The 27,346-nt window shown below is 42.9% G+C and overlaps 1 protein-coding gene across 1 annotated transcript in view; it reads right to left on the minus strand.

Annotated features, from left to right (window-relative positions):
- Positions 1-3,108: 3,108 nt before the first annotated feature.
- The window catches only part of GARS1 (glycyl-tRNA synthetase 1), a 28,648-nt gene continuing 4,410 nt past the window's right edge, over positions 3,109-27,346 (minus strand). Inside the window, exons 3-17 of the mRNA XM_074899840.1 lie at positions 24,787-24,889; positions 23,540-23,681; positions 22,454-22,542; positions 20,955-21,031; positions 19,087-19,232; positions 17,884-18,033; positions 16,173-16,335; positions 15,094-15,258; positions 12,393-12,500; positions 11,718-11,863; positions 9,815-9,900; positions 7,545-7,654; positions 6,114-6,207; positions 4,994-5,184; positions 3,109-3,467 (exon numbers count right to left, since the gene is read on the minus strand). Coding sequence (XP_074755941.1) covers positions 3,342-3,467; positions 4,994-5,184; positions 6,114-6,207; positions 7,545-7,654; positions 9,815-9,900; positions 11,718-11,863; positions 12,393-12,500; positions 15,094-15,258; positions 16,173-16,335; positions 17,884-18,033; positions 19,087-19,232; positions 20,955-21,031; positions 22,454-22,542; positions 23,540-23,681; positions 24,787-24,889 — 1,896 coding nt within the window. The 3' untranslated portion in view covers positions 3,109-3,341. The remainder of the gene's footprint in view (positions 3,468-4,993; positions 5,185-6,113; positions 6,208-7,544; positions 7,655-9,814; positions 9,901-11,717; positions 11,864-12,392; positions 12,501-15,093; positions 15,259-16,172; positions 16,336-17,883; positions 18,034-19,086; positions 19,233-20,954; positions 21,032-22,453; positions 22,543-23,539; positions 23,682-24,786; positions 24,890-27,346) is intronic.

Consider the following 27,346-nt stretch of genomic DNA (forward strand, 5'->3'; position numbering starts at 1 on the left):
ACTGCTTTGAAGTGCTGGAGCAGCAGGTAAAATCTGCACCATTCTGGTGATGACTGCCCCAAAATGTTTAATTAAGTATGTCCTCAGACAAGTCCCAGATTTTTTAATTTGTTCTTTTGAAACATGGGTGAGCAAGCATCTTTTTGGAAATGATATGTGTATTAGTCAGGACAAGAACACGTGTGTTCAGTTGGCTACATCTCATAGCAACACGGGCTGTGAGCTAAGAAGGGGCACGAGCAGCTCTGCTTCCCAGGGACACCAGGCAGGGCTGGGGCAGCCACCATCAGCATCCATGTGGCAGGGTTCCAGATTCCACCTCCTCCAAAATCATCCTCATCCCTTGCCCCCTGCAACAGCAGGAGCGCCTCGCTTGTGCCTCCACTGAACAGATTTAACATTGTGCAGCTGGTTCCAGGGCTTGTTTGTATTTTAAATAACAAGGTCTTTAACTTCAAACCACATGCAGGGCCTACCGGCATCCTGAGCTAACAGTCTCATTTGAAGGCCAAGCAGGAGTCACAATTTGCTGTCTAATTAGTTCCCTGGCGATGGTTTCCTGCTCATGGCTGCAAACTTTTATCTGTTATCTGTTCTTACATGAAGGAAATCGTACTACTGCATTTTCCACAAGTGTGGGGCTAATTACCTTCTTCAAGCATGGACAGCAGGAGGGGCTGGGGACATGGCTGAAGAGGAGCTGACTTGACCTCCCAGCCACTAGTCAAAAGGCGACGGTGGGCAGCAGAAGCAGTTGCGGGTCTGACACCTGCCTGGAGACAGGCAGGTCCTTCAAAGTAGCCCAAAACCCGGGTCATCTCAGGGCTCTGCTCAGATCCTCCAAAATGGGGACACCCCAAAGCACTGATCACTTTGGAAGGCCCTGCCTGCCCTCTGTACTTCTCCCTGCCTGTCAGTTGCTGGCTGAGTTTTTACAGCATCTGGCACACAGACACAGGGGCTTGTTTATCAGTGTTTCACTCTAATAACCAGGCTTCATTTACTACATTAACTCTGTGTGTCTTGGAACATTTGCCAAAGAGGATGAGCTTTGCTCACCCCAGCACAGAGGAAACTGATGCTAAGAAAGGCTCCTAGCAGGGATTCACAAGCATACATCTCCATGGCTTACACGTTGCAAGTACCTGAAGCAGCCCCAAAGAAACACCCCAGTGTACTCACCTTGCTTCAGGTCAGGCACCTCTTTCAAGCACAAGACAGACCTATAAAACTGCAGTTTAACTCACGGATGCAGTTTGAGGAGGAGAAGGACAACTTAAAGTGGTGCTGTCACCACCAGGATGAATTCATGCAACCAAGCCCAGCAAAACAAAACGAAATCAGCACCACAGCAATTTATGCGCATGGTGAAACCCCCACCCCCTGCACCAGTGTCTGCCCCTCCTTCTCCAATGCCCCCGATCCATCTGCTTCTGAAGACTAAAACTAAAAGGAAGTTACTCAGATATGTTCACTAATTACTGTTTGCCTGTCAATCTGGAGAAGGTATCAGCCAGTAGGACAGCTAAAGCAGCTTTCAGTCACACAAATCAATTGATGCTTTCAAGCATCCTCTTCTGCATTTCTGTTTTTAAAGCCTTTCCTTGATGAGTATCAGACCTGCTTATGCAGGGCTAAAGTTTGCTAGGAGGTTTACACATGCACAGCTGACAGACCCAGTAGTGCCAGATGCCTGATTTACCCCAGAGCTAAAGAAAGGTGAGGATCAGGCCTCAGATTTAGCTAGGAGGGACAGACAGGCAAGGGCTGGCATGTAAAGCGCAAGCTGTAGCTACGCTGCTCAGGTTCTTCCCCTTGAAACACCAACTCTGCTTCTCCCCACTGGGAATTTGGGGAATGTTTTAGGGCATCAGAGCAAAACCTCTCAGGAGCATCCAATTTATTTCATACTAAAGGCTCTGTGATTCAGAGAAATTTATTATTAGTTATTATTTTGGCTAAAGCTCTCAGCTCACCATCTGATTTCACTGTGCAGCATTGCCTGCAGTCGTTTTAAAAAGAGCTCTTACAAATGTGCAAAAGACTCAGCCAGTGCAACAACTTCCAGCTCAGCTTCCCCTGCAGCCATGTCGGAGTCACTCCCGGGAGCCAGTCATAGGCACACGGCAGGGAGAGGGTCATGGCTGAGCCATGCCTGCTGCCAAGGCTCCTCGAAGCTGCATGGTGCCTGCTCTCCCAGCCCAGCACATCACCTACCCTAGCAGATCTCTAGTCAGCTACATCCAGCACAGCGCTAGAGATCATTCTCTAACCTCTCTTTAAACGAGTGTTTTAAACTCAAGCAAAAGCTTGGAGCAGAATGCTTCCCTACCCTCTGAAGGGGAGGTTTCTAGCCCACAGACAGAAATCCCTGGGATGGCAGTACCAGAGCCCTCTCCAAGGGCTGGAGGACATCCGAGCAGGCTAAGAAATGACACAGAAAGAGACAAGACCTTGCCTCTTCGCTTCTCAGTGACGAGAGCCTGAAACACAAGTGGGTACAAGGCCTCTCCTAGCTGGTCCGGGGCAAGTGCCACTCCCACCTCCAGCTGGAGCAAGGCATGCTGACAGCACACAGCTTTGAATTTCCACACTGCCCACGAAGTCAAAGGACAGTCTCCAGTTTCAGTCCTTGCTGCCAGAAGACATTTAACGAATAAGTGACCCTGCCAGCGCTCCTACTCTCCGTGCTCACAGCTACTCACTCCCTCAACCAAGCAAACCAACCATGCCAAGCAAGAGCAAGAACTGGAACAGGATTTTCCATCCCCTCTCTTCTCCTGCATGCAAATGCTCCCAATTCTGCAGAAGCAGGTATTAAACACCTGCAGACAGAAGAAAGCACTGAACCCATCTCTTAAAGCAGCTGCTTGAAGCACTGCGCAATGGTGAAAGGAGGACTGACACCTTCATCAGCCCTTCACAAACACGAGGCCAAGCAACGAGTACCATCTTGCACAAGAGTCCAAGGTGATCTGAATCCAGATGAAAGGATGTATGGTCCCTGCATTCTTGAGGGGCTGTAATAAACCTTTAACACCCACAAAAACCCGTAACCACCACAAAAAAAAAGAAGACATCTCTGAAGAAAGTACAAGGCTGCATAAGCACAGAGAAGCAAGCATATATAATGGCATTTTTATTCATAATACCTTTAACTTGGACTGCAATTATTTTAGTTTTTGAAATTAAATTCGGGCAGCAATTGAGAAGAAAAGAAAACAATAGTCCCTGTGTGCACAAACAATGCAGCTTTGAATAATACACAGTAAGTTTATGTCATATTAACATGAACAGTAAAAAGTGGACATTTGACAGGATTTTACTTCTGGTCCTTTTCTTTATTCCTCTATTGTGTCCTTTTTGCCAGTCTCTTGTCCCTCAAATTGTGGATACTTTGCCTCAACGTCAGCCCAAGTTAGATAACCGTTCGCCAGGTCACGAATGATGGCAGGAAGTTCAGAGATCTGCAGGCAAAGTCACAAAGACATATGAAACGCAAAGTCATCGGAATCAAGTTGCTCTGTTGGATACTTGGGGAACATGGGTAATATTTACATCAGCAACAGAACAGGTGCAAGGTATCTTCCTGCAAGATCATTTTTGGAGAGGAAAACCATTAACTAAGAGGACATCTTAAATCACAGTCTGTGCCATTTCAGCAAAGACTGCTCAGTTATTCAGGGTGACCCATGAGGGAAATGCAACTGTCACCATAGTGGACCCACAGCAACGTTCATCCCTGGTACTGTTATATTGCAGTTTTGAAAGGGAAAGAAACCAATACACACATCCAAAAGATGCTGTAATCCATGATTTAGCCAGGTCCTCTTTACTGTAAGACCAGCACAAAAGCAGCTGCCAGTTGCCTTTTCTTTGTTCCTCATAGCACGCTACCATTGTGCAAAGGATCAGCTAGAAAAAACTAGAAAATTTGCAGAAATTGAAGGAATCATAGACTGGTTTGAGTTAAAAGGGACCTTAAAGATCATCTAGTTCAACCGCCCTGTGAGGGGCAGGGACACCTTCCACTAGACTAGTTGGTCAAAGCCCCGTCCAACCTGGCCCTGAACACTGCCAGGGAGGGGATCATATCAAAATTTCATTTCTGCTGCTCAGCAGTGAGAGGTGACCCAGGTGATACAGAGACAGATGGGTGGCCCTGAGGAACTGGCACTGCCCCTTACACAGAACCAAACCCATAGCCAGCTCAGTAGCCTCAAGCAGTACAGGTGTTTCTGTACAGAGCAGAGCTAGAACTCAGCCTTGGAGGTGAGCACGAACTTCTCCTCCTACAGGAGCCAAACTGTTCCTGGTGGTGGCCAGGGAGAAAAGGGCATGACAAGAGATGCCAATACTACGCATCCACAGCTCTGAGCAGGTTTTGCTTGCAGACTATGAGATCACCATGGGGAGCTTTGCTATTTGTCTATTATGGCCGTACTAGCAGAGCGTGCTTACAGCAGGCGTGGCTTTTGGGCAATGGTTCACCAGATCCTCTGGTGCTGCACAGGCGACACCAGCAGGAAGCAAGCTTTAAGGAGTCATGTCTAAGCTGTGCTCTGCTAGCCAGCCTGTAGCAGGCAAATATCTTCTGCCTTTTGCTGTCTGTGGATTCAGAGGAACCATGCCTTTGAAGGTGAGACCCAACCCAGCAAACACATTTACTCATCAGCCGTCAGTCAGAAAGAGGCATTCTAAAGAGCAGTGCAATTGGCACAAGGCATGGCTTCCAAGTAAGATCAACACCTCTACATCCAAGAAAAACAAAAGCTTATCCTCACTTTAGCAGGAGGGCTGGCATTTTCTGTTTGACCAGTATCTCTTCCCCAGGGATTTCTTAGAATAGCTAAATTGCCTACGGGAGCTGGAAGCAGCTCCCACATAGACCCGAGTCATTGCTGGATCAGAAACAGCAGCTAATGCTCTCCCCTAGCCTGTAAGAAACAGACTCAGCTCTGTCAGCAGCCCAACCCGTCTGCCTGCCCTTTACCTCGGCTCGGATCTGGCGCATCGAGTCGCGGTCTCTCAGGGTGGCGGTGTGAGGCGTCCGGTTAACGGTGTCAAAGTCAATTGTGATCCCGAAGGCCACGCCGATCTCATCAGTCCTGGCATAACGCCGGCCGATGGATCCAGAAGAATCATCCACCTTGTGAGAGATGCCGTTCCTGGTGAGTGCTTCAGCTGCAAGGAGTAGACAAGGGGGGGATCATCAGGAGTCATTACATACTCAGCAGGCAACACGATCCTAGCAGAGGCCTCCCATATCCTCATGGCACTACCTGAAGTGAGGCACCGTGCATCCTGGTTTCAAGCAGCATCACAGACCATCATTTTTATTTTGATAGAGGATCCAACGTTCCAGTCCCTGCCAAGACTAGAAGCTCGAACCCATCCCACAAGTCTATCTCTACTCTCACAGCTCTCTACATTGTATTGCTCAACTCTTACCCAAAGAACAGTCACTGACTTCTACAACCTGCCATTACAGTCCCACAGCTCTGCTTTAACCCAAAAACACGCTAGCCTTACATGTGTGCAGGGGCATGTCCAGCATGAGGAGGTGAGGTCCCAGGCAGAACTGATGCCAACATCCAAAGGCACTGACTTGCAGCCAATGTTCTATCCTTCACCTACCTATTCACTTTTAGATGGTACACCTGGTTATTCTGACAGAATGTTTGGAGGCCCAGCAGCACTAGGACAAATTTAGTAAATTAGCTGGCTAACAAAAACAAAGAAAATAAGGTTATTAAAAAAAAAAAACAAAACCCAAACCCAAAAAGAAATCAAAACCCCACTGCTCCTGATAACTTTTTCTATGCAACAGGAAGATTTCTTTTTGACACAGAAGGGAAAAAAGAAATGTCTTTTACACTGAAAACCATCATGGGGAAGGGCAGGGAGTTGGGTTTGAGTCCAGACTGAAGAGTTTGATAGATAGCCAAAGCTGACTGATACCAACCAACACAGTTGTTTTAATTTGATGGCTCTCCCACTGCACACTAGAGCGCCACATGATCCCAATGCTATTTTCTCCCTGTAGCACTGAGGAAGAAACCTCTCTTCCCAGTGCACGTCTCCATCAAATCCACAGTGCTTAATACACTTACATAATTCCTTGACAAAAGGCATGAATTCCTGATTCTGGCTTAGAGGAAGAACGGAGCACTTGAACGGTGCTACAACAGCTGGGAAGCTGAAGAACTAAGGAAAAAAGGAAAGCACAAATAAATACAAGTTTAATGGTTACACCATGTTCTTAGGAGGTGAGAATAAGCCCTGACTGAGGTTGGAGGCAGGGTGACTGTTCCAGGGGAGTCACTGGCCTTCTGTAAGCCATTAGCACTCAGGGCCCCAGCCGTAACACCTCACACTGCTGAAGCAAGGTTTTCTTTAACTGTTCTCCACTCCCTCTTCCCTTCCAACAGCCAAACATTACCTCCCACCAGAAGAGGTCTACCACAGCCCTCCCTGAAGAAAATGAACCTCATCTGAATTACAGAAAAATGAAAGGTAAAGGGATCTTTCCAGGAGATTCAGTCTTATGCAGAGTCTAAAGGGAAAAGTTCTCACAATCATCTTCCTGTGATTCCCACAGAGACTCTGCACACACATGGAGCACATACAGCTCTAAGGTTTCCAGAATCCTCCACAGACACACTCAGAAAAGAAAAAAAGTGTCAAAAGGGGGTTGGGGAAAAAAAATTCTTTCCTGTCAATCAGCAAGGCTTGTGTAAGGGTACAGAAGTAACGTAACGGAGACAAACCACAAAACAGAGCAGCCTAGGCTACACAGAAAGTATATGGGTACTTAGAAGATAACTACAATATTTTAGACTTCATGAGCAGTTTGTGATTGAAAGACAACTGTGTCCTAATTTTTGGCTCCCAAACCCTGTTCCTCCCACTCATAACTGTAACTGGAGACACTAAGGAGTGCTGTTGTTCTTTTTTATGAACACAGTCAGAAATAATGAACAGGAACCAGCATGAAGTTTACAGCCAGCTTCCCATGGGCCACCAGCAGTGGTGCAGAGCATCAGTTTGGACACTGGCTGAAACAGGCTGGTGCTCTGTATGTTAACACACACTTCCCTCTGGCCCCTGCTACAGCAAGTTTCAGGACCAGACTTAGGGGTACCCAGAATAAGAGAAGGCTGAATTTCATGGGGAACTGAGGAAACAGTCTTGCTACACAGAACTATGATTCCAGGAAAAGCAGCAGAGAGAAAATAAAACACTGAAGAGATGCCTTTCTCTGAGCAATGGGACATTGCCAAGTGTGAATCCAAAAGGAGGAATTTCTCGCCCCTTGCCAGTAATACAGTGAGAGCCTCATGCAGACACAGCTCCAGAATGCTCTCAGTGCACACGTATAAATAACACATATGCTGGCAAAAACAGCGATTCAACAACCCACCTGGATTTTCCCATCTCTACTCTGTAAAGTGCAGTCTTATTTTAGCCCTTCCCCTGGATATCAGGAAAAGTCAAATGCTTGCAGCTGGTTTAAGCTGAGGCTCAGCCACAGGAAAGCTCACCGTTCTCTGCTCATCTCCGTCCCGAATGTGGAATGTGTGTTCAAACACTGTGTACATGATCCTCCCAATACCAAATGATGGTTCAATTACATTTGGGACGATTTCTTCCACTGGAACACAAAAGAACCCATGTCATCATTAAAAAATAATTCATACACAAAAGAAGATCTATTTACTGAGGCTGCCTTTCTGCTCAGAAGTTCTGATTACATGCAGCTGAGGAAATGGAAATAAAAGATTAAAATTTTCTGCTCTAAATACAAATACCTGAGGTGGAGATTTGGACTTAATCCATGTGCAGAATGTATTTAGGCTGTAAAACACAAGCCAGGGTCCCTTCTCTGGCCCTAAGAGCAAACAGCACAGCACAACTTGCATCCACAGAGATATACCCTCTTCCACTTGACAACAGTGATACCTCATCCAAACTGTTCACTGGGAACAGTCCCTGCTCCACACTGAGCCATAAACTGTCCAGGCATTGTCTGCGAGAGTGCTATCTGTCACAGACCAAAAACTCTGCCAGGGAACAGGCTAGCAATTAAGCAGCCTGGGTGATGGCAGGGCAATGCTCAGTCCCTGGCCCACTTCAGTTGAATGTACAGACACTGCCCCAGCATCCAGCAAGCTGAGCAAAGAAGCATTGAGTTGGATCTGAAGCTCCAATTCCAGCAAAGACTCTCTCTGTACTCTTGAGCCATTCAGCTGCCTGGTTCAGTGCTGCTCCTCTCCCTGTTCTCCACCTCCCTGCAATGTATCACAAGAATGGGAGTGAACAAGGACCAACTAGTAAATGTTTGCAAAAGCTCTCAGAAGACGTGATGTGTTATGTTATTATATACCCGTCATTCTCTCCAGTCCTTGCTACATGTCTGCAAGAGAGACTTTTTCCTCCTTCTCTCCTCTGTATGAAAGGAGCTCAGTGGACAGCTGTTCTGCTCAGACAGTGCAGCTTTTTAGAAAGAGCTCAGATAGTTACTGGAGAAGAAACAACAGTTATAGACATCAGCTGCTTTTGAAAACCAAGGGTAGCATCCAGCTCTCCAGCAATCCACCCTGACTTGCTTCCCACTCTATGTGCCTAAAGAGCCAGTGCTCAATTAAACACCCAACCTAGGGTGGGACTTTACCTTCCAAAAGGTCTTGTTTTATTTATGCATCGATCAGCCAGTTTTCAAGACAAGAGAGAAGAAAACTACAAGCTTTGCCTTCTGCTTGCAGACAGCAGCCAAACTGACAAATGGTCAAATTTAAAGCAGTTCTACTTGCTGGTCCCAGCAATACCACAGTCACTAACAGTTACAACTCTGATTCCTTCTTTGAACCGATAAAGGCAAAGTCAGCACACGCTTACTGAAAGACACCTGAACAACTCAAAGGCTCCGCAGCTGCAAGAACAAATACATTCTGCACATGCTACAAGTTGATCTACTCATTCCTAGAAGCATTTATCATGTTCTCAACCCTGGGCAGGATGATCCACTAGTTACAATATGAACTGGGGAAAAATCTACCTCAGTCTCCAGCTCTGTCAAAGACTTCCCAAACGACCTTGGGTGAGGCGCTTACAGAGCTGGCTGGAAAGACAAGACTTCTTTGAGGAACTAAATCCATGCATTTTGGAAAGTTACCTTCTAGCCCCATTTCCCGTATCAGGACAACAACTCTATGGAGAAGCAGTCACTGACCAAAGCTGATGTGATTATCGACTACCAGAGGAACTGACTGGACTTGTCAGCTTAAAGAGTCTGGTCAGGACGGCAGCCTGGCGAGCTGGCAGATGCCAGAAGACTCGGCTCTAGGCAGCAGAGTGACAACAGGAGCTCTGAGCGCAGAGATCTGCCCCTAGCCCTACCAAAAGACTGCCACATCTGCTGCACTGTAATGGACTTGAAGATCAAAGCTTCCAAAGCTGGTGCACTTTCTGCAGCTCCTCCATCACTTACATGGAACCTTACAAATCCCAGAGCAAGCAACTGAAGCAGCATGAATATAATAATATGCCACTCAAAGTCTATTAAATGAGTTACTGAGCAGACCAGGTGAGAAGCAGGCAGAGAGGCATGCATCAATGGTTGCTGAAATCCCACTGCTGTGTGAAAGCTTTCGAAGTCTCTTAAATTACCAAATTTCGAGGAAATAACATATGGCATTTTTCCTGTGCCATGGTACAGCACTAACAGGACAATGCAACTAGTCAAGTTCACATTCAAAATGTATCCTGATCTGCCTCTTATTTTTGATGATCAAACAACAAAGATAAAATTTACCATGTAATGTTTTCTGAAATCTCTTCACAGTAACCATGTCCGTTGTTAATTTAAAAGTTTTCCCTTCAGTTTCAACAGTGAATTCCCTGCAAAGAAAAAATAAGTCACTTATAACTTGTTTGTTTATTGCTGTAGCTTTTACTTCCTTAATTGCATTGGTCAGTTAGTTGACTTTAAGAGTGGGGTGACAGAAGCCAGGGCAAACCCCCAGAGATCAAAGAAACATGTGGCATACCCATTAAAAGAAATTTCTGTTAATAATAAAATTACTCCATCTACATTAAAAACAACCACTTTCATAATCACTGTGAACTTAGTTGTGGTTAAGAGCCCTAAGCAAACTCAGTTCGGAAATGGAAGAATCTCAGGATGAAGCACATACAGCAAAAGAAAAAAAGGGAGGCACACAAAACAGGCACTTGCTGCAGACTGTACATCTTGTCGAGTACATGGACTTCTCACAAAAACTGACTCGTGTCAGAAAATACCCTGCATTTTCACAGATACCAAAGGGGAAGATACAGCATAGTTATTTCTAAAGCTTTTGATATGGTCCTTTAACTACTTTCTCTTGCTCCTTGCTAACTTCCAACTAGCGCACACTCCTTGCCAAGGAGAATTTAGGCTGTATTGACCTATCCCACTCACAGGAAGCAAATATCTTTATTATTATGTGTCCTAACAGAAAATTGCTGCTGTAAACCTGAGTGCTTCACAAGATTAATTTATATACATATGGTCACATGAAAGGCAGGCCCAACACCCTGACACTGTCAACGTGTACTCCAGCAATGGTACTCTCCCTGCTGAAGTGTTCAGATCAGAATAATACAAAATCCAACATGTTTAAGAAAAGTTTGTGGCTAATCACCTGCATTTGGACCCAATACCAAATGGGCTGAAGTTTATAAAGGCTTTGCTGTGAATACAGCTACAACTGGATGCTGAATTTAAACAACAGCCACAACTCATAGCCCACTATGAATTCAACCTGGGATACTGCTTATAACTCATCTATTGAATCATTTCAGTGGGATTATGAATGAACTAAGTTTACTTTCTTCTGTGTACACATATCCTGCAATAGCTTCTCTCTCCATCTTGAGTGCTACTGTTTTTTTCTACACTTTCACATTCACAGAAATGTAAAAGAAAGAAATCTCAGCTCAGGGGAAAAAAAAAAAGCTAAGTGTTACCTAGAATGTATGCATTGATCCTACACCTTGAATCATTTCCTGTTTGCAATGAAGTTTATTTGTTATTGTTGCACAATTAGCCTTCACATAACATATACAGCTGTTTGACTGCTTCAGTCAAATTTGACAACTGTAGATATCTCTTAGATTTTCAGTTCCTGCATGTGTTCGGAATACAGGCAGACAGGTCAAGGAAAGACATACAAACTGCTGCCCCAATAAGGCAAAGGTTGTAACAAATCCTAAAGCATGTCACTAAACATCGGAAGATACTCACACAAGTTTTGGTTCTCATTTAACTATTTTGTTCAGAGAATTATTTGATTAATATTAACATTAAGTTCAAAACCATCCATCAACCCTGTCAACTCTCAAACCAGAGTAGGAAAGCTGGTAAACACATCGCATTTCACTGAGGTATCTCTTTTATGGGATAATCCTATTAAAGCCAGAATCTCATTCCCATGCAAATAAACAAATATTTGAATACCATCATTACACATTTATGTGCATATATCAAGAGATATGTTGATGGATGGCCAGCAATTACTTGGCAGAAGGGACAGCACTAAAACATTTCAGATGATCCACCCATCCTACTCTCAGGAGGAAGCCGTTTTCTGGTGGCTCAAATTAATCCACCAGCACTTTGGGAACCCTCATCGGAGATGTCAGAGAAGGGTCCCACGCACACACAGCCAGCTCACCCTTTCTCGTTGAGCAGCTGCTCCATCTCAGTGATGTAACACTCATCACACACGGAAAGGTATTCCATCACCACCTTTGCATCCTTCTTATAAGCTTTGCCAATGGCTCCCTTATTTGCCTCAAACTGAACAACGTTGACTGTTCTGTACAAGGCAGTTAAGGAGTTTGAGATGACAGAAAGCAGGGCCTGGTTCTTTTGCTATGTCAAAGCTAATTGCCACACAACACAAAGAAATCTCCCCTGCTACTGGATTAAAAATTCCCTCCAGGACAGGAAAGGAACAATAAAAAGTAGTGAAGGGCAGAAGGTCAAAAATTTTGAAAGAATACAACTTTTTTTACGAGTACAGCTAGCAGCAAAACCATGGAATGACATGGAGTAACCTGGGAGTAACCCCTTGTTCACATTTAAACCATGCTTCACAATCAAAGCAGAGCCTAGCATTAAGCTAGAAAACACCAAGTACAATAGTAAATCCCCTTTGCCCACCTGAGTCACCCCCATGCTCAATTCTCTGCAGGTTACTTCCCAAAGTCATGCTGGTCTGTAGCTCTAGGTCTCCCTGTTAAACTTAACAGATGTAATTTAAAATAGAGCTGCACAGCTCTCCAAGACATCTCACTGTCAAATCACTTTTCACTTCAAGAGAATCTGGTTTATTCTGAAAGGATATAGGTTCTTTGAGAGGCTTCTCAGCTATAAGAGGAACTTTGGTGGCACGGGCATGGCAGGAGAGGTCATAGCAGGAACGATCAGCACAGCCAACAATCTCAATCCAACCCTGAAAAAACAAAAGTGGAAGCTTTCACCAACTCACTTTTTTGTCCACTTAACCATCAAATATGTTTATTTACCCTTAAGCCCTCCCTGCTCCCATGACTCTTTTTTCTACATAATTAGCTCTGTTAAAATAAGCAGCCCTCTCTCACTAGTTGCTCCTTCATTTGAATGGTTCTATTTGTTTCCAGAGGAAACGATCAGTTATCTAACCAGTGCCTGTGTTCAAGGCCAGGTTTTCCACATGGCTTGGCAGAACACAGCACTGTGCCAAGAGCTTGGGGCTGGGGCCAGAGCACACAGTCCTATCACTCATATGCTATAGGCACACAAGACAGCATGCCTCCAGGGCTTCACCACTCCACGAGTACAGAATAGACAGCAGGCAAACAGCCACATTAGAGTGGCCAAAAGCTTGGCTTATGAGCTAGTGAGACACAGATCATATGCAAGGGAAACACTTCTTTCAACATTTCAGCATGTATGGCAAAAAAGAATCTCAAAATATCATTCACACACAGAGAACTGATTAAGTCTTCCAACACTTGCAGAAAATACAACCACCACCTGGCTTTTCCAAAAGACAATCCCATATAAGAAAAGGCACATCAGCTGCTTTCCATTCATTGTCACATCAGCATGGACATACACACAGCCAGATGCTGTGTGGTCTTCCATTCTGCAGCGATATAGCAGGCTGTCAGGAACGGTGTATGAACAGAAGAAATCCCTGTGCCTGAAAAATTAAGGTGTTCTGGAACCTCTTGGGGAATTCTTACACAAATTAAACCATGAGGGTACTACAGCTACTTCTCAGAAAACACAAAATATAGGTTTATGTAATAACTTTATAGAATGGATTTTAAGGCATTCAGAGCAGTTAACTTCTTACTACTGAGTGCTGCAAGTTGGTATAAACATTTTTGGTCAGAGTTAAGTGAGAGTGAGTGTGAGTCTAGCTCACAAAGTGGCTTTGTCATGCCCCTGGGATTTCTGTCTTCACTTCTGAGTGAGGCTGTTGGACATACTGCTCTATGAGTGCAGTCATGATCCGTGACAAGGCTTGCAAAGTTTATTAATCTTATTTACATGAAGTGGCCCACACATGTCCAGCCTGTTTTGGGCTGGCTGGGAAGAGAGGCTGTGGAGTTATGGAAGTCAGCTATCTACATTCAGAGGAAACCATTTCTTCAATCATTTCTGCAGGTCTTTTCTACGTGAAGACAAATCACTCATCCAAGCCGCGTGAATTTTTTTCTAATCTTAAATTTGGTAGGATTTTACTGGCTGCTATTCCTTTAAGTATCTGTAACAAAACATCACCAATGATAAGACTGTTTCAGCTCCTTAAAAGAAAGAGAGAGGAAAGAAAAGAAAAACACATACCCCACACAGACAAAAACACCCCAACCACACACAACTTCCTCACCCTCTAAGTTGTAGGAGGTTCCCCCTACCCATAAATAAGGCTGTCTGAACCATCTGAAGCCTTGACCTGACCCCTGTTTGGCTGTCAATCTGGTCAGGACTGTGGATAGGGTCCACCCATATAAGGGTCACTGCAGTGTCACAGGCTAACCCCACAGACCTCAGTAAAATCCCTTCAATCTTTCAATCCTTTATTGGAAGTAGACCACCAAAGTTGTCTAGATATTTTCAGAAATCTGCACATACCCCAGACTCCTAGGAAAGGCTAACCAGGCAGAAGAACATGTGTTTAACTACACATGAGAGAAGAATAATGAAGTACCTTTTTTTTTTGCACTTCGATTCAACCCAAAAAGTAGATTCTGTACCCTGAAGAGGGGAATGGATTCACAATCAATACAGTCTAGTTACTATGCCTTTTAAGACATTTCTGTTGAAACTATCATTCCAACTGATAACACTTGGCTGAGACTTACTGAAGAGGCTGAAAGCTCTCAAGAAAAATCTAAAATGAGTCTAAGAACCTTGCCCCTAGCTACCTACTGCTGGTTTACCTTAAAGAAAAAAAAATGACACATTTTTCAAAATCCAGCCAACAATACAAGATAAAAACAAAGCACTCAAGGCCTGAACTGAAAAGCTCTTAATGACTCAGCAAGAAGACAGAAAGATCCTTGAGAAATTTTTCCCCCAGCACCAGCTGTCTGAACTGGCAGGAGTGAACTCATTTCTCACAGCTTGGAAGTGGAAAACGAAGAGCAAGAATTCAAGCAGGAAGGAATCTGCCTTGGAACAAGATCTCCAGCAAAACAAAGCCCTCTCCACTGTTGTCACAGGGGTTAAGTCTTTGGAAAGCACCAGGACTTGACTTCCTTTAACACTGGATGAAATTCAAACAGTGAAAAGTCCTGAGGCAACTTCAAGTTTCCAGCAAAGGAGCATGAACAGTTCATAAACTTGTGCAAGCCCACTGCAGAGAGCTGACTTGTCCCCTTAGTCCTGGATTCAGAATATCTGCACTGCAATGTGTTCATACGAACGTGGGACTGGACAGAAACATCAGACTCACAGCCCTAGTTTTAAAAAACAAGAAATAAAACTGAGTCCTTTCCTGCACTATCAACAGATCTGACAGGGAGTGACACTTGCTGTTTCACTTTGCCACTTACATACGATGTTTTGGACTCTGCATCCCAGCAGTCACAGGCATAATGAGCCATCTCATTCTCCATATGCTGTCGGAAGCGCAGCTTCTCTGGGGATACACCGACCTTTACAAGGAAGAGGTAGATTCTGCCAATGAAGTAACCAAGAACGGAGTTATTGATCACACCCTGGAAAAAGGAAAAGCAGGAAGAAAAAAAAAAAAAAAACAAAAACACAGAGCCATTAATTCCTAAGGATGCAAAGATCATGACTTCTTGTACTTCTGCAGACAGCCTGACACATTACAGACAGAACTTCTTGCAGCTGCCTGCAATAAAGTACTAAGTCTCCCCTGAAACTATTACATCTTTTCCAATTCACCCAGTGCCACTGGCAATATCTCCATCTGAATTAAATGGTAAGTTATTATTACTCTAGAACTCATCACTGTCTCTGAAGATCACCTACTTGACAATACCCTGGCTGTATACAACAGCACAGTCACTGGTATTACAACAGTGCATGAGAATTGCAGTTATGGCTCAGGACCCCACTGTGAGCTGCACCCTACAGTTCACAGTTGCAATACAACAGGAAGTGGTGGGGGTTCTTTTTGCTGTTGTCTTCTTTTGTGTTTTTTTTTTTGTTGTTGTTTATGTTTTGGGCAGGGCTTTGTTTTGGTGATTTTTATTTGGGGTTTTGGGGGGGGTGAGGTAGAGGGGATTGGTAAACTTACTCATTTGTAACTTGCATGGATGGAGAATCAGGTAGTGAAACCCCAACGTGCAAGCCACATACTGATGAAGGTCAGCAGCTGAGTATTAGATTCCCAGTCACTGCTGAGCTTTTGGCAGATACTAGTATTCCTTACTGTTCCCCTCCCGTTAGCTGAGTGTGAAGCTTAACTAACCACTATCCCAGCCCCACCTGGAGCCTTTCACTACCAGTAAAAAGAGCCAGGCTTGGATATCAGTCACACCAATTCACTGACTCTTAAATCTGGGAGCAAACCCCAGCTGGCACAAACGTGGCAGTTTGCAGTTTAGCCTTAAGAGCAATACTCAAAAAAGCAAGCTGCATGTGCTTGCAAGAGGAACATTACCTGTTCAACAGCATCTCCCAGCCGCATTATATGGGCAGACTGCCCGCTGACCTGGGCCTTGGAAGAGTACAGGAGGATGTTGAGATCTGCCACATTCTGAAACTTGGTGTGATTTTTCTCACTGGGATCCACAAAGTGCTCAATTTCTGCCATGGTGAATTCCCTGACAGAAATGCAAATGAGCATGTGTAGTAAATACTTCATGTGTCAGCTATAGCCCCTCTAATAAATGATTATGCTTTAGCCTTTCACAAGGAAGTCAGCAGTTTAAAAACATGCAAACCAAGAGACAAGATAATGTACAGACTGGAACATGAACCAGTCTCGACACTGGATTTAGTTCCATCTTCAAATTTCTAATTAAACATTCTACAAATTCATCTAGAGATCTCCAGGCCACAGTTATCACCACTGATTCAGAGCAGGGAACACCACCTTTGGAAATACTTCCAAAAGTTCTCTGGAATTTTTTCAGGCTGCTATTATGCCCATACTAGAAATATATGTTTCCTACAGGGTCAACAAAGACTAACCCTCTGATTAATTCAGTAGCCTTATCTCATATCAGAGGTGCCCAAAATAGCCAGGTGAGGTGACAGTTTGGTGTACATTCCAATTTAAGAATTTTGTCTTTAATACATCTACACTCATACATTGATTCGTGGCCTTATTGCTTGAAATCACTTTACATTGAATTAGCTTGTTATCAAGAACCTTTAAAAAAGCTCTAGGTAATCATTAACTTTAAATCACAGACATCAGGATGTAATTTGCTATGATAGCATAATAACACAGTCTCCAATAAATGTGCCACAGGCATATAATTTATATTTGACTGAAAACGCATTTCAATGAGAAAAGTTCTAATTTCCAGATGTGCAAGAGAACAGGAGGACTGAGAAAATTTCAGAGTTCTCTTAGTGTTAATGACACCACTGCCTCTCAGTGACATTTATGGTACCATATTAATCAATTACCAAGTTTACAACACATTCTGCCTGTGTGTATGGCAGAACCATGCTGACTGCACAAGAGCTCTTGTTCCAAATAAAATGGAAGAGACCCGTGTTCAGAACAGTTCAGTTAAAATACAGACTATTCTTAAAGAAATGCAATAATCACTTTTATCCTGAGATAGAAAGCTTTGAAATTAATTCTCAACAACCCTGAGCTTTGCTGCTTGACTAATTTTGGGACACAAACCCATGTCCTGAGTCAGGTTATCTCACAACTTCCTCTGTCATAAGTTGCAGAACTGTGGAATCTGCAGAACTAAACCAAGGAAATAGTGTTGCAAGGTCAATCACGTTTTGATTCCAGATTTCGGTTTTAAAGGAAATCACATGAACGTAATTAAAGAAGCAAAGCTGCACATCTTGTAGAGAACACAGCTACCTTTAAATATGATTTGTTTAGATTATGATGGAAGCCAAATTTTCTTAGTAAAACTGAGTTTCAACCAGGTGTTGCTAACACAACTACACACTACACAACTATCCTACTTCTCACCAGTCAGGCTTAGATAAAATTCTGCAGTTAAAACCTTAACTGTATGAGTTCACCCATGAACCCTGAGACTCACTGGGCACATTAATCAGGAGTCCTCTAGGAGAAAGCACTAAAGTGAAAAAATCATGTACAAACACTGGAACAAAAGGAGGTGCAACCTGCTCCCAGGTACCCTTATGTCAAAAGAGGAAGTGTGCAGTACCTCACTCTGATAAGGCCGGAGCGGGGTGAGATTTCATTTCTGAAGGAATTTCCAATCTGGGCAGCTGCAAAAGGCAGTTTGCCTTGGTTAAACTCCAGAAGACGTTTGAAGTTGAGGAATATTCCCTGTGCAGTTTCTGGCCTCAGATAGCTGAAAGGAGATAGCAGGAAGGGAAAAATCAGGAACATAAAAGGGTGTGGAAAACAGTGAGAAAAGTAGAACACAGTTACTACAAAACTTAAAAGGTGGTACTTTTTCTCTAGTCTTTTATCTCCAGACACAAAACAATGAAGCAATAGACTGAGGGGGAAAAAAACAAGTATCAGCTGCAGCCCAAACACAGGACTCCCTAGTTACTCCCAAAAGTAAAGTGGGTAGCTTGGCTGCTTTGGAGACGGAAGCATGGAACGGAAAAAGGTGTTTGAATGAAATACAGTGGCCAGTGACATCAAGGAGGCCACAGGGAATGCACCCTCTCTGCCTTTCCTATGTAGGCCTGAGCTATATGAGGCTGCTTACAAATGTGGATTTTGCAGGCAAACCATGACTGCACCTCTGCTGTTACACCAACTGTGAAGTGGCTTTAGTATGAGGCCCCTACAACCCCTAGTGATTTGATGCTTCCACACAGAATACTGCCTACTCAGGCTATTTAATGTACTACACTGGAGAATACATATGATGCATATCTCTGATACCATCCCAGAGCACATGCAAGAATCATATTCTCCACTCTTCAATGGAGGTCTCAGTTTTACTTTCAGAGACCCCAACTCAAGACAACAGCCTCTAAATTCTCACACACTAACTACAAACACCTAGTAAATGATGCTACCGCTGGATCACCCTACTAAGTAACTTCATCCTGAAACAGGTACACTGAAGTACATTCTCTATAGCCATGAAATTGCTGACAACTGGGGACCCAACATTAACTGGCTTTATGGAAACAATCAGTAAGGCCTTGCTGTGATCCACAGTCTGGGTGCTTCGAGGACTTTCAAGATCTTGCAACAGCTCCTTGTTTCTCCTCCCTTTCACTGAGAGTACAAGGAATACCAACCTGCCAAATAAGACTTGGACTGAAAGGCAGGGGAAGGCTACTCAAAAAGAAATTGTATATTTCAATCCTGTTGAGACTTCATTTTTATTCAGTGATCTATGAAGAAGGGAGAGTGTGAGCAGAATGAAACTAGTACCTACCCGGGCATGTTTCCTCCAGGCCCAATGGAGGTCTTGAACATCAGATTGAAAGAAACGGGAGGGGACAGGTCATTTCCAGTGATGGGTGATTTCACGTTGTAGTTCACAAAGAGATCTGCAAGTTCCTGCTGGCCATAATTGTCCAACTAATAACAAAACACAGGAGAATTATTTTAATTACTAGGCAACATGAATTAATTATGTCCTCTTCATATTTTATTGAGCACAATCCACAGCTCTGCATCACCTGCCCAAACTATTCCCTTTTAACCTAAATTTTCAAGCAAGCTAAAGCTTAAGCCAGTGATAGAAGAATACACAGCACATCTGCAAAACCATTTTAATAATATAGGTCCACGACTCAGTCATACGACAGAAAATCTGAAGTCTAGAGAAAAACACAAGCACTGAGCATACGAGTGGGTGTAAAGCAGAAGAGTCACTGGGACTGCATCACCACCCACCAGTAGCTTCTTTTGAACAGTTTCAGCTAAAACATAGGGAGCAGTATTGGGAATGAAAAAATACAGCAATAAGAGAAAAAAGCTAAAATTTCTGCCAGGCTTTGTCAGCATTCATTTATTTTTCTGCTGCTGCATGAAACACAATATTCAAGTTATGCACTAGATGCTCTCTTTTTAGAGCTGTTCTGCATTTTAGTTAAATAGAGCAAAGCTGCAGCACTGGGCTTCCTGGTGAAAGATCTTCCATTTGCTCTGAAAACAATTTGGTAACAACTGGATACTTTCACAGGTGGGGTAATGCCAACCCATTCCAGGACCCTACCTTCCTCTTTCTCTGGAAGATGGGAATCAAGCAGTAGAGCCACAGATCTAACTGCAACCTAACTGCACAAGAGTCGCAATTTCTGGCACTGTTTTGTGTGTTTATGTACTAGCCTTTTGCACATGTACATTTAAATGTAGCTTCTAGACTTCAGTACCATGAATCATCTATAGTGAACAGTACAGCAATGATTTAACACTCAAGTTTAAAAGAGCTGTTTCTAGCATGATCACGATCCCTCATATATCAGAGAAAACTCAAGACAGGAGATAAAAAGAGTTTATTAATAGAGATTCCCCTAAAGGATGGTCAAAGTTCAGTGTTGTAGTGTGGAAAAAATAATGACAGCTGCTCAGTGACGTAACACAATGGAAAAAAAACGTTGCTCTTTCTAGAAAGAAACATTCATTCTATGCATGCCTCTGGAAGCATTTATCCTAGAAGTCATGGGAAAAAGACATTAAAAACAAAGTAAGAAAAACAAATACAAAAATAAAGGCAAATGTCAGTACAGCTGCTCAGGACTGTCAGCCTGAAGGACCAACTATTCTCATGGTAAACACAAGAAAAATCTGTGCGGTGTGCTACAGACAGAGGAACAAATCTCAAGTGCTTCAATGCCAAGACAACTTTAAAACATACCAATTCAGTGCAAAGGTGATTCAGAAAAACCCTGACAAAACTTCTCATCTGTCTCTGTTCCTTTGTATCATAATCCCTCAGTGAGCAATTTACAAAGGTAAAGGGGGGACTCAGAAGAAACAGGCTTTTTGCCAAGATGTGAAGTGGAAGAGAGCAGACCAGCTCCAAGCAGAGAGCTTCAGCCCTAACAATCCAACATCCAAGACATTACTATAATAGCCATAACTCTCCAAAAAAGCAGGAGGGAGATGTAATTAACCAGCAAGTTTACAGTGTTGGTCAACCAGCAAGTTTTCAGTATTTAGGAGGTATCTCTGGGGTAAAGACTTCTGAGCACATTCTGAGACACAGATGGGACATTGCCGCTGGACTTGGTGGACTGCCATTCCCCTGTTAAACACACACCCCAAAAGCATTAATCTCCCCATGCGGGCACCTACCTGTGTAAGAACATTTTCCATTTCTGCCTTTTTCTCTGCTGTGCACTTCTTGTCAGACATAAGCTTTGACAGGTGAGCTGTAAACAAGAAAAGTATGCAGTGAGTTTATACTACAACCCCATCACTGACACCAGTCTAAAGCTTGACAGATCAGGAGGATCCTCCAGCATAAGTGTAAGTATATGTTCACCAGTTGTTTTGCCAGTGTGGATCACGGTAGTTCCACTCACGTCATCAGGGCAGTGCTGATCTACAGCCGAGGAGCTGCACCAGTGCGCTGTACTGGTGTGCCACAGGGAAAAGAACAGGTCCTTATCTAGTTTCTTTCCAGTACTCATTCCTTTAAACCCAAGCAATGGCTTTGTAGTCCCTTTCTCCTTATTTTCTTTCTACACAGACTAGAAATTAAAAGCAACATCTGAACCCAAGCCAGCAAGGCTCATTTTATCCAAATGCACTCAGAGGCACGTACTGAGTTGGTACAGTAGGGTTAGACTGCATTCCATTTTAAAGCACAACATCCTCCATGAGATACAAAGGCAGAAAGTGATGCCAAGACTTCCCACTCTCATTTGAAAAAAAAGCCATCTGACTTTTTAGTGGCAGTAACAGCAGGTGGCTGTTCACCAGCAATGGGCTGCAGAAGAGACAGGGACACCCTGTTTATGATGCTGTTCAGTATGCAAAGCAGGCAGAGGTAAGATGGGCTTCTTTTGCAATTTTTAATAAAACAAAAATTCTAACTATTATGAAGACAGCTTTAATGCCAGTATAGATTGTTCTACATACTTTCAAGGAAAAGGCTAGAAAACTAGAAAGCACAACCCACTTAAATCTAAACTGGAACAATCCTTCCTTTCACAACAGATCTGTACATGAAAAAGTTTTAAAATGTTTCTTATTTCTAAGATTCCACCATGTGATTTTTTTTGTTCTTTTTTTAAACAAATGTTATTCAATAACCAGAAAGAAGTGTGAGGACTTTGCAAACCTAAAGAACACCTGGAGTCTCTTTAGCATTCCCATAAGTCAGCTAAGTTATAAGGTATACAAGTCAGCAGCTGCCGTATAATCGACCTGTGCATAAGGAAAGTCCCCTTATATTGTCCCCTTATATTGTCATTAAATCACTTCTCAGTTATCAACAAAAAGTAACTGAAATTCAAGAAAACTGAGAAAATGGGAACCTTGTTATATAGGGAATCCTTAGCTTAGACAACACAGTAATCTTTCATGGCCTGATGACACAGGATTTTATAAAAAGGGACCCAACTACATTTTTACTAGAGATCCTGTACCTCATTTGAGATACTAACACAACATTTGTGTGGAACTGAGAACTTATGAGATCTTTGCTATGGTATGATCAATGAACTACAAACACATGTATGAAAGACTGGCTATACCAACTGGCCTTCCTTGAGAAAGATACTCTTTCCCCATGTTTGTGCAACTGTAAGAAATCCCCAAGCCCAGCTAGCCTTGGAACAAAACCAAACCTTTCAAGAGATGATCAGCCCGAAAACATTCTCCATTTTTCACATCTTTTACCATGAAGTCAGCAAACTTGTCTACATGGCCAGAAGTCCTAGAAAAGATGATACAAAAAAAGAACATGAAAGCTGTCACCAGACAGCCCCAGGTACTGTGTAATCCCAGTGGACAGATCATTATTATATTCTTCAAACTATATGCCCAAACTGCAGGCTCAGCCTTGATGCAGATTATAGTTTCACATTAAGCAGTATCATTTCACAGAAAATCTGATCTGTGAGAAAATATCAATATATCTAATTCTTAAAATGTGTCACTAAGATGACAGTGCCTTTAGGAACTGCATCATGACTGAAGCAAGACAAAGATGCAGTTGTGACAAATAACCAGTAGTTCAGGTGGACAGATTCCCACTATTTTATACTAGTGATTCATGAAAGCTTCTGTCCGTTATGCCTCAACCCGTACAAAGTAATGCAGTTGACTCAGCTCAGGCTCTCAGTCCAAAAGCACCTGACATATTTAGAAAATCTGTGAGTAGTCTTAGCGGAGATATGTGGAAGCGAAAGGGTCCAGAGTCTGAACTACGCTCTCACCCTGGAAGATGGGTCCCTCTACCTGGTCTGTGGATAAAAAGAGGACTTCAATCCCCAGGGCTACAGAAGCATCATTTGCATTCAGAGCTCAACTAACACACTATGTACTGCCATCCCTCCACAGAGGAGGGAAGGACGGTCAAGCCACACGTCCTAAACCATGACCCAGGTGTCCCAGATTTAGGCAAGTCACCTAATCCTTTTCGTTGTCGTCTTTTACAAGAAGGGATAATGTCAATGTCTTACCTAATGGGACTGCTAGGAGACATTAGACTCTCAGACACAAGTCCCACTGCTCTCCCTGATTTATGGAAAAACAGCTTCTCACACTGACCCATGCACTGATATCTAATTATATTTTGCATTGCAGTGGGGTATGAAATTGGGTGACCCAGTCTGAAGATCCCTGTGGGTAATTTTACAGAAGTCTATAAATCAACTATGACCGGAAATTCCATGCTGCAATTAAAAAAAAAAAAAAAGACACGTATTTACTTCAGAACTGGCTCTGGCGTGAGCATGGTACAGTCAATCTCCAGGATTTGTTCTTCCTGAATAAAGTGCTGTCTCCATGCCTGGATGATGTTGTTCTTCAAAGCACACCCAACAGGCCCAAAGTCATACAGACCACTGACACCTGCAAAGAGAAAAAAGGTAAAAAAATGTGGGAGGTGCAAGACTGTATGAACCTGTATTGTTTGGAGGAAGTGTGCTCCCCTCTCACTGTTTCCATCAGCTGGTTTAATCGGAGGTCATTTTCTGAGTATGAAGCACCAGCTTCTCTGTGCTAAAGGGAATATAGAATGTGGCTCACTGTAGAAAGCTTTTTACATAAAGACTGAAGTAAACTCTATGAAGCACCTAGAAAGACACTGCCCTATACACCAACCAATATAGTTCAGTGGCAAAGCACACTGGGGCATCAGGTAGTGGTAGAAGCTGGAACTGATAAATAGCTGCAACCAACAACTGTAAAAGCCACACGCCCTCCACCAAATTAATTATATTTTGTGGAGAGCTTTGTGGGAGCAATCTGTCTGAAAGAGGAATCTGAATACAGAAGTGACAATGCATGAGCCAAAACAGTATGTTATTGTCAGTAATAAAACATATCTGCTGATCACCAGTTTAGGCACAAAGATTAGAAAAGGAAGAAAAAGCCAATAAAACGATCCAGAGTATTTATTTTACTATCTTAGGAGAAAGAGCAGTAACCACTGTGCTGCTGCTGCCCACCCCAAGCTGCCTCAAAGCAGCTATCTGAAGTTTAACAGCCACATTTGTCCACCTGTTCAATAAAGTTCATTGACAAAGTTCACTAAGGTAATAGGTTCTAAAGTTCACAGTAGTTTCGAGCATTACCTTGTCAAGGAAAGCTCGGATAGAGATGAACGCTTAAAAGGAAATAAGCTGATCACCCCCTCAAGGGCAAAAACACCCTAACCTTCTGCAAAGAAACCATCTTCTACAAAGTAATGCTCAGAACACGCAACCTGAAGTCCACTCATTTACATTCAGAAAGCAAAAGACAACATTTGATGCTCCTCCCCACCCAAAGACTGTAGAAAGGGGGAACTTTCAAAAGGCTTATAGACTCAAGCAGGGAAGTTTAAAGCCAACTTTAAAAACAATTATTTTATGCTGCATTAATGTAACGTTGCAAGAGTACTGTGTTTCACACCGCTAGAAAGACCAGAACATCAGCCTAAAGGAATTAAAAGTATATTTCTTCAAATCCATACCTCCATAAATAGAAAAGGCTTGATCATAGAAAAACCTTCTTTTCAAGGTGTCTTCCATTTTAACTCTGTCCACAACGTCATCTTTGGGCTGTAAGGCTAGCTCCTGTAATTCAAGCAAACCAAAAACAGTTAATAGATCCCATTTCTGGCAGGAGGAAAATCCTCTCTATTCACCACGATAAGTCAAACGTCTGTAAAGACCATTTTGAAGCAAAGGTACCCTGCCAACATGCTCATTTTCCAAAGAGGAATGGTCACACCGAGATTCAAGTGCTCAATTACGAACATGATTGTCTGAATGCAGCATTTTACACACTCAAGGTGGACTCATCTGCCCTAACTTTCAGACAACGACGTCTGAGCTACTTATCCTCAGTTATCTTTACAATCACTGGAAAGAAATGCCAATTTCCAAAGCAATTCTTCTGGCTTATTTCTCTCTCCTGACTATAAGAAGAGCCTGCAATGACTAGCTCAGACTACAAACATCTAACACTCAGCATATATTAAGCCTTCAATAAAGTCTTCCTGACATGAAAGAATTTTGACTAGAAAGATTATGAGCATCATCATCCTTGTGGTCTGCCAAAGGTATGTATTTAGCTGCTTATACAGAGAATACCTATTTGCAAAACATAGGCTTTCCCAGATACGGCAATTTAGTTACAGAGTGCCTAAATGCTCTGACTAGATTCTGTGAAAATGTTTTACAGCAGGCTCACTATTTTATCTGAAAATCTATGATTTTGCAACTAACTCCATGAGCGAAATCAACAGATTGGAGAGATTTTCTTCAAGAAAGACGTTTTGATAATTAAAGCAGTTAAGTGAAGAAGTTCAATAAATTAATTCAGCTTCTCCTAAGTGACTAACACTATCATTTTTAACAGCATTTTGGTTACAAAAAGTATTGTATGACCAACAACTTAAAACTTCTCTTTTTTTGGCATCTATAAAGACAAATAAGCACAGTCTAATTTTAAAAGAACTGTATCTCTGCTGCTCCCATGAATTAGCATAAGCCAAGGAATAACTCTGCACAAGAGACAGGAAGAGTCAAAGACAGAGCACACATGACAGCAAGCACCAGGACAGTACCTTTAAAGCATGGAAAAAGATTCCATTTGGCATTCTCTGACTAAAAACACAGAATCACATTTCACCAGGACCAGGACTTCTTAACAGAAAGAATGGCTTTTACCCAGAGATGGACAGAAGGAGAGCAACAGTGACAGAGCCCAGTTCTGAACTGGCAGGGAGAAATGGCCAGCAGCACAGGAGTGCCTGGAGTAGGTATTCTGTAGAGCCCCTCTTCTACTACCTAAACAGAACAGTTAATGAACTGGCACAGAAGTCAAAAAAAAAGTCTCTTCTACCCAGCATAAATTCATAAACATAAATATATTCATAAATAGAAGGCAGAAAGGTGCCTGTATTAGCCTTCAAGGAGAAGAAAGACCCTGTATAGGAGCAGAATGATCTACTGACTTAATGATACAGTCTGAGGACATAAAGCCAAGGAATTTTAAACACTTAACTGCTCCAGTCTGTTCAAAGCTTCAAATTCAGAGCCATTCTGGTATCTTTAAGTAGGAATCACAGGGCTTGTAAACTGTACCAGCAGCTGTTAAAGCTAACAAGCATTCACAGTGCTGCATTCTGCAAAAGGTGCAAGTGACTGCAATGCATTTCTGGAAGCACCATCAAGAGAGAAAGACTCTATCAATAGAGTGCCGCACTCACAAGGGCAGATGCTGTGTTTGCAAGGTCATTCTCGCACTGACAGGGATAGAGCCCACACAAATTGCGTAACTGGCAAGCACACCTCCACACCACATCCTACAGGCGCTCTTCCAACAGAAAGGTGGGGCTCACAGCGATACCAAGACTCCTAACCTGCCCTGCTGCATCACTCTACATCACGCTTCCGGGGGCTGGGAAACAGAATAGGGAAAACATTTAGAAACGATTTACTCCGGGACAACCTAGCTCTCAATCCAGGTTTCACACAATGATTTCAAAGCACAGTTCTGTGCTGAATAGTAAGCAAAAATGACATCTTTTTACTTGGGTCAAACGTATGCAAACAGGCAGTCGTAACGCCAGATCTAACAGCACTAACTCACGTGACTCTGCCTGACAAGTAGTGTAGACTGATTTCAATTCAGGTATACTAAAATTCTCACAATCAGTTAGTTGCAAGCAGTGGTGCATTTCTTTACTTATTATTCTGTTTTTAAGAGTACCACTGAAGCACAAGTAAAATCTTTTTTATATGAAACACAAATTAGAAGGAACCTCGCAGTTTCCTGGGTGAATCTGCACACCTGTTCTTATGCTTCTGAAGTTTCTTTTTGTTGTTTCAGTCTGAGAAGGGGAGGGAAGCTTGCAGGGTAAGGAAGTGTATTTTTACTTGTTTATTGATCTAGCGAAAAAACAGACTTGATGTTCCATCGTTTCATTTGCAGAAAGACTTTTCAGAGCACAAATGAATTTAAAAGAGAGGACACAATTTCAATACATCCCCCTCTTTAAGGCTGAGGAAAACCATAGGCTATCT

Source organism: Athene noctua, chromosome 2 (genome assembly GCF_965140245.1).
Source record: "Athene noctua chromosome 2, bAthNoc1.hap1.1, whole genome shotgun sequence".
NCBI lineage: Eukaryota > Metazoa > Chordata > Aves > Strigiformes > Strigidae > Athene > Athene noctua.